This window comes from Nymphalis io, chromosome 28 (genome assembly GCF_905147045.1).
Source record: "Nymphalis io chromosome 28, ilAglIoxx1.1, whole genome shotgun sequence".
In the NCBI taxonomy this organism is placed as follows: domain Eukaryota; kingdom Metazoa; phylum Arthropoda; class Insecta; order Lepidoptera; family Nymphalidae; genus Nymphalis; species Nymphalis io.
The window spans coordinates 5,641,564-5,656,076 of NC_065915.1; the positions used below are offsets into that span (position 1 = coordinate 5,641,564).

Here is a 14,513-nt window from a genome sequence, read left to right on the forward strand (position 1 = left end):
AGTTCAAAATAATCTAAACATTATCCGTCATTCTGTCATTCAACCATCAAATGCGCGGCAAACTGACTTTTAGTTACAGATTAAAAACGCGCGGAGCGCAGCAAATTTGGAATAATGAAATGTCATTTCATTACATATATATATGTATATATATATATATATATATATATACAATACAATACAAAGTTTTTTTTGTTTAAATTCTAGTATATATATATATTATAATTCTAATATTATAACGTAACAAGTAAAAATAAAATTTGTTGAAATATTTTCCTTTTCCTAGAATTTAAACAAAAAAAACTCTTTTTGTTTTAGTAATGCTTACATGTTTTTATTTTTATTTTATTTTAGCCTATTGGGCGTGTTATAAAATTGTATTAACGTAAGTTCATTATTTAAGTAAATTTATCTTCTTTTACCTTTTACTGCACTGAATGTAACGTTTGTGTTGGCAGCATATGTACAAGGCGTAAATTGAAAAGCAGCCTAGCTGAGGCTACGACCTTTTCACCATATTATCAAATATCACATTGTTAACTCTTTTTTATGGCTTTTATTTATTGTATTTTGTCTTTGTTTCTATTTAGCGAATAAAGTTATTTTATTATTACTTTTTTTTATTTAAATTTAAATTTTAACTTTTAATCAAACAATGAATATGTCCATTACATTAATGAAATACATTGAATTGAGCAAATGAATGGTTGGTGTTTTTTGTTATCGTCTACAGCGCTCCTTTGCTTTTTCTGACATAGATCCCATCCCCACACACTTACAATACATTCGTTACTTTTTATTTAAAAACCAAAATATTCAGTAGATATAATTTATATGGCAGAACAACGTTTGCCGGGTCAGCTAGTCTATACATATAATAATCTGTAACTGATCGCTGTCTGTACATTGAAAATATTTGAGTAAAATTATTACCGGGGTTTGGGTTCTATCAACGCAAAATAACCCAAAACAATGATTGTTAGAATTTTTGTCTGTTTGTCTGTGCGTTTGTGCATCTTAGAAACGGCTAAACTGATTTGAATGTGATTTTCACTGATGTATTGTGGCTAATTTCCCTTAAATTTTAGTGTTTGTTTTATTTCAATCGGTTCATAAATAATAAAGTTGTGTCAATTTAAATAATCACGTCGAACATTTATTCGATAAAATTGCTATAAAATAACTGTTCAGTTGAATTAGCTGAAACTTTAGCTTACTATAAATGATGGTCTGTAAAATGATGATGTTTAAAAGTTTATAGGAAAAAAAAAGTTAAAAAATTGACAGTTTCAGAGATTTATATCTTCCAATGTAAGTTGAACTCAGATCTATACGATCAATCATATTAAATAGGGCTTAGCTTATTTATTTATTATTAATTTATTTATTATTATTTGGATAACCAACAAAAGAAAACATTATTACATTCATTTCATTATCAAACTATTAACAATAACTTAAATGTCCTTTTAATTATAGGCTATCACATCATGCAAAATATAATAATTGTAGTATATCAAGATTTAAATTAAAAAAACAATAATAATAAATTCAATAAAACATTACATAATAATCAATAGCATTGACATAACTAATAACATTATTACAGAAAATACAATTTAATATTTCAATATAACACAAAGTTTTAAAATATCACAAAATTAAATTTAAAAAAATATTTTATTTTATTATAGTTATTTTAAAAAAAAAAATGCATTATGTGTAATACTAAAATTAATCAAGAAGAAAATATATATTATATGTACATATATGAATATTCATAAATGTCTATAAAGAATATTATGCTGGTATACGTCCCTTAAATCGCCCTATGCGTATCTTTTAAGGATGTCTATCTTTTAAGGTTGACTATAACTTTTTGTATGGTAATCAACTTTGTTCTAAGATAGATAATGCATTATTTGCAAAGTCGTTTTTATAAAATATTAACTCTTATGAAAGATATCGAAACAAGACCGAAAATACGATTACGAAATAAGACCGAAAATAGACATAGAAAGTTTTTATTACCGTTTATAGTTTTGGCATATTATTACAAAGGGTAGTTGTGTAAAGTTGTTTTAAAATACTCATACATACATATATACGTATTTATTTTCTTGAATAAATACTAATATACTAAAAAATTTTGTATATACTGAAATATTATAAGTCTGCTCAAATAGTGATTTTTTAAGTCATACGCGGCTGAAACCAGCTACAGCTAATATGTAAATACTTTTACTTATTACGTTATATGATTTGTTTACTTTTGTTTATGTTTTCATTATTTACATTTGCTGAAGTTTGAGTTTTTCTACTTTCCAACATAAATACGCAATGAAGACACGATATAAATCCCGGGTAAATCAAAATATAAAAAAATAAAAGAAGAAGCATTGTAAGTGATATTTACTTGTATATTATTGTGGTTATGTTTTGTTGACAGTAATGGGCGCAACTCGCCATCTATCGGCATAATAGCTTATGCCGATATTATTGATCTTTTTGTTCTAATTTATCATTTATTTTTCATTTTAATGATTACATTTTATTTTTACAAATGTCTAAAGCTAGCAAAATTTATATTCTAACAATTATTGAAAAATATAAGTTCATTTTTTATCAAACTATTTAATTTTTAATTTATAGTAGACTCTGTTTTGATTGTTTGAAATTTTTAAAGATATTTGATGTTTAAATTTTGATGAAGGTTTACTCATATATATTCCATGTACAGTCAGCTATCAGTTACAGACTTATTATATTTATAGATAAAGATTTTACATGCAATCTCACATATGTACCATAGTGCAGAAGGACCCTTATCTTTAATTATAATGCATGTGGAAAAAAAAAAAACATTAATTAAATTGACATTTATTTTTAACAAAATATTATACATATTACGTTAAATAAAGTAATTACAATATTTATATTTAAATCTCTTGACTACTTAACATAAATTAGTTTCCGTTTAAGCCAGTATGAACAAGGCAAACATTTAAGTCTAGGGTTTAGAAAGTGTTGCCATATGTATTTATTTCGATAAAATCTTTGTTCATTTTATTGGCAGGATAATTAGTTCCACATTTCATTCTGTAACTAGCTTTACTTCCCGACTTCTTATGAGTAAAATATATTTTTTATACAATATTGTTAGTTAAAAAAGAAAAATTTTGGAACGCAGCGCCACCAGTATCGTGTCAAAATAAGTCCATTCATTCGAACGAGTTCAGTTACATATACACGTACAGAAAAATTAAATATATAAGCCTATTGTTGGATAAAATAAAAATGTAACCCAACAAGTTGCTTATGCCAGGCTGTATGTCGTAATATCTTTGCCTTTTCTAAAAAGAAAGATCTATGATTTATAACATTGTATGTATGTATTGTAATTACACCCAGACTCAGGACAAACAGATATGTTCATGCACACAAATTTCTGTCCTAGGTGGGAATCGAACCCACAACCTTCGGCGTCAAAGGCAAGTATATACCAACCGCGCCAACCGGTCATATATTATGCTATTGTTTTATCTGGCAACACATTCGTAAGCTGTTTAACAATTAGAACAATACACTAGTTAACGATATTTGTTCTTCGTTTAAGGGCTAAAGGTAAGCCACCAATAATTGTCTGAACGATAAGAGAATAAGGGTCGATGAGAGGTTTGCGAATAGTATTAGGAGATGGCGAAACAGTAAACTTTTTCAAAATGGTAGCCACTCCCGCCATCGACTGCATTATACCCATGCGCTCGCCTGGAATTAAAAAAATATATATGCTTTAGTATTATTAATAATGCGATCATTATAAAAACTTTTTAGAAAATGGGCCACCTGACTTTAAGTGGTCACCACCATACATAGACATTGGCTATGTCATATATATATGAAATATACTTAAAGTATTCCCTACACTGCCAATGCGCCACCAACCTTGGAAACTAATTTCCCTTGACCCTTGTGCCTGTACTTACACTGGCTTACTCAACCTTTAAACCGGAACGCAATAATACTATATATAGCTGTTTAGCAGTAGAATATCTGACGAGTGGGTGGTACCTACCCAGAGGAGCTAACGCAAAGCCCTACCACCAAGTAAATGTACATGTTAAGCTATTAACCCTGCGCCTCTCTTTCCATCAGATTATTAAAGTGTGGGAATAGAGACAGCAGCTGTGTTTGCTCACATACTTGTGCACTATAATATGTCCGGTGCAGTCAATCTCCCTGGAGATTGGCGGCCGTGGCTGATATCAGATGACATCATCAGTTAAGCAATGTCACATAACGTATCAGTTCCCAACATTGGCTGCTCATTGACGATATAAGAGATGCCTAATATTTCTTACAGTACCAATGTCTATGATCATGTGTCTTAATTAGGTGGCTCATTTGCCAGACTGCCTACACATTTTTAATTAAAAAAAAACTAAACGTTCACGTAGTGATTGCGTTAATTATTTTATTATCTATGATTATAATTAGATTCAAACAAGATTAAAATAATTTCATTATCCAATATTTTTATCAAATATATTATGATAAAACTTAGATATAATTGCCTAATATAAATTATAAAAAAAACGATTGAGAAATCTTATTGAAAAGTATTTAGGTATTAACACAATTTATTAACACGAGAATATAAGACAAATGCTTGATAGAAAAAGGTACTTAGTATTGTTGCGTTCCGGTTTAAAGAGTGAGCCAGTGTAACTACAGGCACAAGAGAACATCTTAGTTAACAAGGTTGGTGGCGCATTGGTGATGCAAGGAATATTTCACATTTCTTACAGCGCCAATGTCTAAAGGCATTGGAGAATACTTCCATCAAGTGGCCAATTTGCCCGTTGGCCTAATTACAAAATTAAAAAAAAAAAAACTTTCTTTTTAAAATAAGTTGAACTAAAGCGAAAACTAACTAATGTAAACATGTAAACTAGTTAATGTAAACATAACCTTTTTATGTAGTTTTCAAATTCCAGTTCTAGTTTCTAGTTACGAGTCATCAATTGTTATTCATATAATTATCAATTAAGCAAAAAAAAGTTTTTGTGCGGTCATCTATTTTACATTTTATTTATATTATTTATCGCTCAAAACGTTACAAAAATTAAAAAACTATTCTGCCCTGACAATAATTTATGGCCAGTGACAGCCGGGATGATGCGATCTTTTTAGGTATTCAAAAGTAATGAAAATACATAGTACTAGATTGTTTTAGAGTTGTCTTTTAAATCGCACCAAGTTTTTTCTGTAAATAATTAATAAGGATTTGCCTATTTAAAACAGGAGAGGGCCATAAAACTATCTGACTAGCCTTACATATTCGGTAGTTTTGTTCTAAAAGTATTGAAGTACGAGTACAGTCCTACTAGGTATAGCCTAACACTTATTTACCTTCCTGATCATGACCTTCGAGAAATATTCAAAAGAGTAACTTGTGCGCTTATATTATATAATAAATACTACTATAATAAATAATACTAACTAATCATCCCGTCTTCGCACGGGATATACAAAATGAAAAATGTATTTTGGATAGACAAAACCGTTCTTAGTGAGCATCTACGTCGAGGAAGGTGTAACTGTGATATTCAAGTCGGGCGGATAGTTTAGATCTCGTGATGAGTGGTATTCCCGTCCCGTATATATATATATATATATATAGTACTATATAATTAATTAACAAAGTGTTAATATCATAGACTGTTTGAAAAATAGCTTTCTTTAAATACAAACGAATAACTACAATATTCTTCCGATTGAAAGCTATTTAAAATGGATGATGGTGATCTACATTTTATTTTATTCGTTTTATATATTCTGTAAAATCATTAGTCATTAGGACGCGAACTTAAGGTAAACATTTTATTAACTGCTAGGTCAGTCTAGTTTGATAACTAATAGCGTTAGAGATGTTTCGACACCCATGCCTGGAAAACCATGTATAGATCTCCGCTTATTTCAATAGGGTAGGATTTACCATCATATCCGATTATGGGGGTAAGAGAATATAGAGTGAGGTGTGTACACAATTGTGCACTATATTTGATCCGCAGTTGGTTAGTCTTTCTTGAAAATGGCCGCCGTATCCAAAATCGCTCAGGATATCATCAGAAAACTACAGAAATCGACATAGCATTGATTAAACCTAAAAAAGTTATTTGCTCTTTCTTTCATTATTGATTTGACATTCGAAAGAAGATAACACAGATCATTTAACAAATCACCCGCTGAACAACTCTTATAATTAAGGCCGTTAATTTTTAATAGCTTTTAGTATTTCTGATTAGCCTAAATGTGGGCTGGTGGAGCACTCTTTCAATCCTCCCATCCATGCCATCGATATTTTGTATTAACTACAATATTTAAGAAAAAAAATAAAACGCCATACCTATGCACGACCTGGGACCATCTCCGAAGGGCATAAAAGTGCACTTCTTTATTTTATCAATGTTGTCCGGGTGAAATCTTTCGGGAATAAACTTCTCTGGGTCCTCGAAGTAATCTTCATCAGAGGCCATGGCTTCAGTTGACATTATCACGAGCGTATCTTCATCTATGGTAATATTCGTATCTGGTATTGTGTATTTTGATGCAGCCCTTCGTAGCAGAAATCCTGGTGATGGCAGGCAGCGTATACTTTCTCTGGAAAATAATAATTAATCAATCAATATTCGCGCGATCTCTTGTTTGTTGAAAGTAAAGTAGTAGTCTGGATAAGTTTTTGAGTTCATTTAAAGTAGATTCATCCGACAGATGCAGGTTTCCTCACGAATCATCGTAACATGGTATTCTTAAACTCCAAACTCGAGATGGAATCGAAATGAATATTTTTCAAGCTTTAAGCTTTCTTTTAAATTAAAACGTGTTAATAATTTAAATGAAGGCAAAAATATCGCTCACTTTAAGCACAAATTACACGAAAACTAATAAGCCGATTATAATATAGATTATAACAAATAAATACTCACTTGAAAGCCATTTCCATATACTTCATTTCCTTTACTGCTTCAAAGCAAAGTTTACCATCGTACCTCTGAAGCACTTCGTCTACTTCCTTCTGACAGCGTTCTTGAGCTTCTGGGTGGTACGCTAGCATGTGAAGAAGGAAACTACTAGCTGAAGAAGAAGTTTCAAATCCAGCAGCGAAAAAGATGAATACTTGGGCAGACAACAATTGATCATCGAGTTCTAATTCAACTATTTTTGGAGTACCATCTGGATTACGCTGCTGCACGGACTCACCTGTGATTTTGCCCTTTTGTTTTAATTCGAGCATCATGTCAATAAAGTCATTTCGGCCCGACGGCTTATAATTCCTTTGCGCCATGATCTGCCTAACAAGTGAAATGGTTTTCTTCTCAATATCTGGTGCTAAGAATGTGAGATTTTTAAATGTTTCCGGAGCCATTCTCTTTAGCAAAGACACAAAGTGGTCTCGCTTCGTTATTTTGAATATACGCTTGCCTAACTTTCGGAAATCTGAGTCCTCGTCGTTTAAGGCTGTTGAGTCGATTCCAAATCCACAAGCTCCGATAAAGTCAGTCGTGTATCTCGCCATGAGTTCTCTTATGTCTACTTCTTTGCCAGTCTCGGCTAAATCATCCGCAATCTTTTCAAGTTTCTCGGTTCTCTCAACGATTAACGGGAACATGGCCTTTAGCTTACCGCTTGAAAAGGTCGGTGTCAACTTCTGTCTCATCAATTTCCATACATCGCCATCAGCAGTGAACAAATTTCTCATTAAAGGTTCTACCACCGTCTTGTGAGGATGAAGCCCCCTTCGGTGGAAGTAACGGAAGTCCGTGACGAGGATACGTTTCATAAGCTCAGGGTCACGGATAAGTAGCCCGGGTCCATTGCCCTCAAAAAATCCAACAAACCTTTCGTTAGGATATGCTCTGTGAAGAGCAGCGAATCGCTCAGACACACTGACATTGTCTATGAATTGCTTGAAGTTGCTGCCGACGAAAATCAACGGCTTTTCATATTTCACACCTCTCTTCTCCCAATACTTAAAATTTCTCGTACCATAAAAGTACAAGGCGATTAATATTACACCCAACAAAAGTAGGAACATTTTATGTTTTAATTTTAATTTTGAAACAGTACCATACCATACGTGTGACCAAATGCAAGGCTACGATACAAGTTACCTTTTTTATCAAATTATATTATTGTAACTAAGATAATAGATATTGTTATCCTATTAAAGAATCGAGCTTCTTATCTTTGTGGAATATTTATATAATTTTTTTTATATAACAAAAATATATTTATAACAAATAAAAGAGTAAGACAAATATGCCACCTGATTAGTGGTCACCACTGCTCATAGACCTTGACACTGTTCTTACATCGTCAATGCGCCACCAACTTTGGAAACTAAGAGGTTAGGCTCCTTAGACCTGCACCTGCAGTTGTCATATTTCTTACTAATTTACTCACCCTTCAAATGGAATTACTACAATACTAAAATTACTATTTAGCAGCAGCTCAACAACAATCGACGGTAGGTAAAAAAATCATATGTACTAAATTGTGGAACATAATAAAATAACAAAAAGTATTAAATTGCTATTTTCATATCATGAAGGACGAGTTATTGCGAAATGACAAAATTACCGCCTTTTTCAGGAAGGCGGATAAAGTTTTTCTTATTTAAACTTAAGCATTTTTTAAACTATACAGCTTCACAAAATAAACTTCTCGATTCACTTATATTTTGAAATGTATATCTGCAGAACTATTATGTAAGCACAAATTCAAAACTCACCGCAAGAAACGGTCGTGAAATGTCAGAAAGTGATATGCGGCATTGACCATAATAATCGTAACATTTCAAGAATACGCATCAAAATAGTATCATCATAATCAGTTGTCAACGTTTCACTTGCAAGTAATGAAGTGAGTACATACAGAATAGCACTGCTGACTGGACTAGGCCATTTAGATTTTTTTGACCCCCTGACAACGTACCGTAACAGCCTGTGAATGTCCCACTGCTGGGCTAAAGGCCTCCTCTCCTCTTTTTGAGGAGAAGGTTTGGAGCTTATTCCACCACGCTGCTCCAATGCGGGTTGGTAGAATTCACATGTGGCAGAATTTCAGTGAAATTAGACACATGCAGGTTTCCTCACGATGTTTTCCTTCACCGTAAAGCACGAGATGAATTATAATCACAAATTAAGCACATGAAAATTCAGTGGTGCTTGCCCGGGTTTGAACCCACGATCATCTGTTAAGATTCACGCGTTCTTACCACTGGGCCATCTCGGCTTTGACAACGTACCTATATGCAAAATTTATTGATTATCGGTTAAATAGTGAAGACGTGGAAGCTTAAAGAAAAACTCACGTTCGCTTTTATATAAATGAATAAAATTAAAGTGTCTGTCTGTGTTTTCAAAATAAATGCTTCTTTTAAGTTAATATGGCTATTTGCGAGTTACCAAAACCGAAACAAACATTTGTATTGTTTTTATTTCAGACTCCCGCTGCTACATAATCATATAAATATTTTTTATGTATATTCGAATAGGCATTATGTATTAAAATGGCAAATTTTTAAGGATTTCTTCACAAAACGAATTCCAAACTGTTGATAATATTAGTATGGACTAGTTTCCGGCCGTGACTTCACTCGCGTCCAAGGTTGGGTATTAGTATTATGACATATGACATATGGATGTCCTTTTCTATATCCCTGACGAGATGACAAAATTTCATGATGGTCGATTGAGTAGTTGAGCCATGAAAGTGTAACAAACAAACACACTTTCGCATCTATACAAATAAATAACATTGAAGCCTGTCTGTGTTTATATATTTCAAAATAAATCTCTTTTTAAAAAAACAGTAAATAATTGTTGATATCTGAAAATCAAAGCGACTTAATAATATTAGACAGACAATATATACTATATTTAAAAATAATTGTAGTATAATTTATTATAAAACCGTTATCTTTATATATAAGCGAAATACCACTCATCACGAGATCTCCTAAACAAACCGCTCGATTGACTTGAATTTTAATCATTTTAATCATAATTTATTACAGTTACTCCTCCGACGTAGACGCTCAATAAAAACGGATTTTACGCAAATCCTATACAAAATATTTTTTTCTCCATCTACTCGTACGAAGCCGGTCCGATTAGTTAGTAATATATATAACCTCTTTTGTAAAATCAAAGAATTTCTTTTAATTATGTTTATCACATTCGGTACTTAAAAAATAAAACGCTTAATACTTTGAACGATAATGTATGGCGATAACGAGGTGAAGTCGTTTCGTAATCTCAGTCTATGATAGACGCAATGAGATCGTGATAGCAAATCTAAATCTATAATATATATATATATATAGCTCCAATGCGGGTTGGCGGATACACATGTGGCAGAATTTCATTCAAATTAGACACATGCATTCCTCACGTCCATATCCTTCACCGTCAAGCACAATATGAATTATAAACACAAGTTATGCCCATAAAAATTGTGGCGCTTGGGGTCGAACCAACAATCATCGGCATTGTTGTCAATATATATAAAAGATTTAGAATGTAGATTCAACCGACCAGAACCGGCAAGAAACTCAGTAGTTACGCTTTTCCTGCAATCAAGTTACATAGATAATTAAATACAATTGAATTATTATCTATCCTGCATGGAAATCAACGAATACAAACGCCTCACTTTTTTATCATCTATATAATCCTCTATTATACGCGTTATTAATCAAAGTTTTCTTAATTTGATTTAAATTTATTAATTGACAAAGGTAAAAATATTTACGGATTAATTTTATTATAGAAATAAATCAAGTGTTCATCACCGGTCATGGTATAATTATAGACATAAATTAATTATTCAAAACATAAGTTGTGTTTACGATCATCATGAAATTTGGCATGCACGACAGGTGTACAGAAAACGACATAGAGTATCTAACATCTGCATATGCAAAGTCTCTCACACGCAGCAGAAGCCGCGGGCGGAAACTAATGTTATATAAAGATGATAATTATAAACGTTACCTAATGGGTGTTTAGTTAAACATTATTTTCTCTCTTTCTGCCGTCATTGATTTGCCATTGGAATGAAGAAGATACAACGTTGTTAAGCTGGTCGCGTAATCGCTACACGTTTATATGAAGGTAAAGCCGATAGTCTTAAAATAATCAGAATATCTTTTCATATCGATCTAAATGACAACGTTAATACTGTTTTAATTAGAATTCCGCAATCAAACTTAGATTTCCAAATATAATGATATATATATATATATATATATATATATATATATATATATATATATATATATATATATATTAATATATATATATATATATATTAATCAGGTTGGTACCTAGTATTTTTTTTCCTTTATTTTACCTGGGAGTTTAGTCATCAGATTGACTATGTCACCCCGTACAAGCAAAACACATAATAATTATACTAAATCACCTTAAATTAACACCAAATTAACTTAACATTACTTCAATAATATAATACATCCATAATCTTTTCTTTTCTATATAAGGTATTATTGAAAATGAGCAATATTCTATATATATACATTTTCAATAATAGCTTAGCTTCGTTTGATGATGGTACCGCAAGCAAACTATTACATATACCTACATTATATGATTTTAATAAACGGGGCCGGAACGACGCATTCCGCGCACATTCTATCAATCGGTGATAAACATCATCCATGCAGTTACATTGTACGCATTTATAGGTGTTGGTTTTGCCCATCATAAAATTAAATTTGTTTGACGGAATATGACCGGAACGAAGTCTCATAAATGTCACAATATTTTTTCTGCTACTTTTAATTGTTTGAAACCATGGGGAATGAGTAAGTTCACATACAATTGTCTTGTACCATATACCTATATGTCGCGATCGTTCATCAAAATATTCCTGCCAGTTTTGTTTACATGTTTTCTTGAATTTATTTAAAATTTCACTATGCAAAGGTATGCACTGATAAGGAATTCCGTCATGAATAGCTTGTTTCGCTGCTTTGTCAGCTTCCTCGTTGCCCATGATTCCAATATGTGAAGGTGTCCACTGGATAATTATTGTTTTATTTGCACTTTGTCTATTGCATATAGACTCTAAAATATCATAGGCTACCGGGTATCCTCGAAAGGTCGAGGTTAACCGAGCCAAGTGAAAAAGGGCGCTCTTTGAATCAGCCAGTATAACAACCTGACTTCCGGCACAAGATGACGCATATGACAATGATTCCGAAATTGCAATCAGCTCACTATGCATTATAGATATATCTGCCTTAATTTTAAATTTAATTCTTATATCTGCCTGAGGGTCAAAGATTACTGCACCTGAACCGAATGTATCCTTAGATCCGTCGGTAAAAATTTTGTAAAACGACTTATGTTTGTTATCTAGAAGTGTCCGACAGCTATTTAACATGTCTGATTTCTTACACAGTGTTTTTGACATCGCTATTCCTTCTACTACTGGTAATATATTATTAGATAAGTCTATACTATAGTAAATTTTTAATTGATATAACAGAATAATGGCATAAATTTCTGTAGACTGTAACGAGCAGGGGAAGTTTTTTATTTCTCCAATAATAATTACTACACATATCGTTTAGATCTTTTAAAACATTTACAGTTACGTTATTTTCGACAGACCTAGATTAGCACAAACTTACAGGCAAGATCTTTCCTTCGGATATTTAGAGGTTGTATATACAATTCACTCTCCATGACATGTATTAGTGTGGTTCTGATAAAGCCGCCAATAACTCGCATTGACTGATTTTGTACTTTGTCCAATTTACTTAGATGACTCTTTAGCCCGATATCGTATAAGAAACTACCATAATCAAGTCTGCTACGGATAATTGAAATATAAAGTCGACGTAGGTGTATTGGATGAATCCCCCATTTACTACCACCTAACACTTTAAAAATATTTAAGAATTTAAGAGTTTTGTCTCTAATTTCATTAATGTGCCTACCCCATTTTAAGCTTCTATCTAACCACATTCCCAAGTATTCAACACTATCGACTTCTTGTAAACGAAAATTATTGTTTAACAGTTGGATTGCAGTGTTACTTCTAGACCAGCATTTACTAAAGATGCAAACTTTGGTTTTTCGTTGAAATATACTTAATCCATTTTTTTTATGAGATTACAAAATACATCTAACGCATTTTGAATATCGTTTGCCGCCACATTGACTATTTTATTTGAACTATATTTAACAAAATCGTCTGCATATTGCGAAATGAATACTTGTGATATCTCTCGACAAATTCTTCTGGTAGCCACGTTAAACAATAACGGAGATAAAGGATCACCTTGTGGTAAGCCTACTGCTGAAGTGCGGGTTAATTTTTGACTGTTACCAAATTGAATATTTAAAATTCTTTCACGAAGATATTCCCATAGATATCGACACAGAAAAGCTCCAACATCGGCATCATCAACAAGGTTCAATAGCTTTGCGACATTGACATTGTTATAGGCATTATCTATATCGATGAAGCAACCAACCGTCGCGAAACCTTTAGTAAATCCGATTTGAATGCGAGTTATTAGTCTGACCAGATTATCATAACAAGAACGCGACTTCCTAAAGCCTACTGTTCCATATGAAAAACAATCGTTCTTTCCAAGGTACCAATCTAATCTACGAGTCGTTATAGTATGTAATATTTTACAGACACAAGATATTAGTGCAATAGGTCTCCACCCGGGTACTGATCTGTTATCCCTTCCCGGTTTCGGTACAGGAAATTAATATTATCACAAAAATTCTGCCACGATTTGTATCTACCACGTCTAATATCTTTTTGTGTCTGTCCTATCTTTTCTTGCAGACTATTAAGATTGTTAGGAGTGGGATTTCTTCTAAATTCTGCTAAGGCTAAGCGTCTCTTAGCCACTGACCACGAAATATGTTGTGACCAAAAAGGTTTTGGCTTAAAATTACTAGATCTTGCTGGATTTTCAAAAATTTTCGTGTATGGAATTGCTTTTTCTGCAGCTGCATTGACTATGGCTATGAACTTGTTATATGCAAGTTGATTGTTGCTAGGAATTGAACACTCAAGAAGGGGCTTTTTGATGACTTCTCTATACAATGTCCAATTTGCTTTTTTAAAATTTCTTCGCTTCCTAACTATAAGTTTATATCTAGTTTAATCTTAATCATTAAATGGTCACTTCCTAGGCTTTCATTCAAAACATTCCACGTTAATTTAATAGCTATGTCTTCAGATACTAATGATATAGCAGGAGTTGTTCTCTGAACCAAACCGTTGACTATTTTTATGCGAGTGTCACTGCCGTTATTCAGAGAAACACAATTACTCTCTAATAGTGCATCAAAAATCTGACAGCCTCGTGTATCATGTTTCCTGGACCAATTACGATGATGCCCATTAAAATCTCCTGCAATTATAGTCTTGTTATTAAACTTAGAAAAAAATCCATT

At 32.3% G+C, this 14,513-nt stretch overlaps 1 protein-coding gene across 1 annotated transcript; it reads right to left on the reverse strand.

Annotated features, from left to right (window-relative positions):
- Nucleotides 1-3,586: 3,586 nt before the first annotated feature.
- Nucleotides 3,587-8,098, reverse strand: LOC126779029 (cytochrome P450 6B6-like). The gene is made up of 3 exons (XM_050502777.1): nt 6,990-8,098; nt 6,410-6,663; nt 3,587-3,768 (listed from the first exon to the last, which is right to left on the reverse strand). The coding sequence occupies exons 1-3, from the start codon at nt 8,096-8,098 to the stop codon at nt 3,587-3,589; spliced, it is 1,545 nt and encodes a 514-aa protein (XP_050358734.1).
- Between the last annotated feature and the right edge of the window lie 6,415 nt (nt 8,099-14,513).

Excerpts from the sequence above, each read along its gene's own strand:
- LOC126779029 (XM_050502777.1), bottom strand. The coding sequence starts at position 8,098 with ATGTTCCTACTTTTGTTGGGTGTAATATTAATCGCCTTGTACTTTTAT. Across the intron at positions 6,664-6,989 it reads TATATGGAAATGGCTTTCAA|AGAAAGTATACGCTGCCTGC; the intron begins GTGAGTATTTAT and ends ATTATTTTCCAG. Across the intron at positions 3,769-6,409 it reads TGGTCCCAGGTCGTGCATAG|GCGAGCGCATGGGTATAATG; the intron begins GTATGGCGTTTT and ends TTTTAATTCCAG.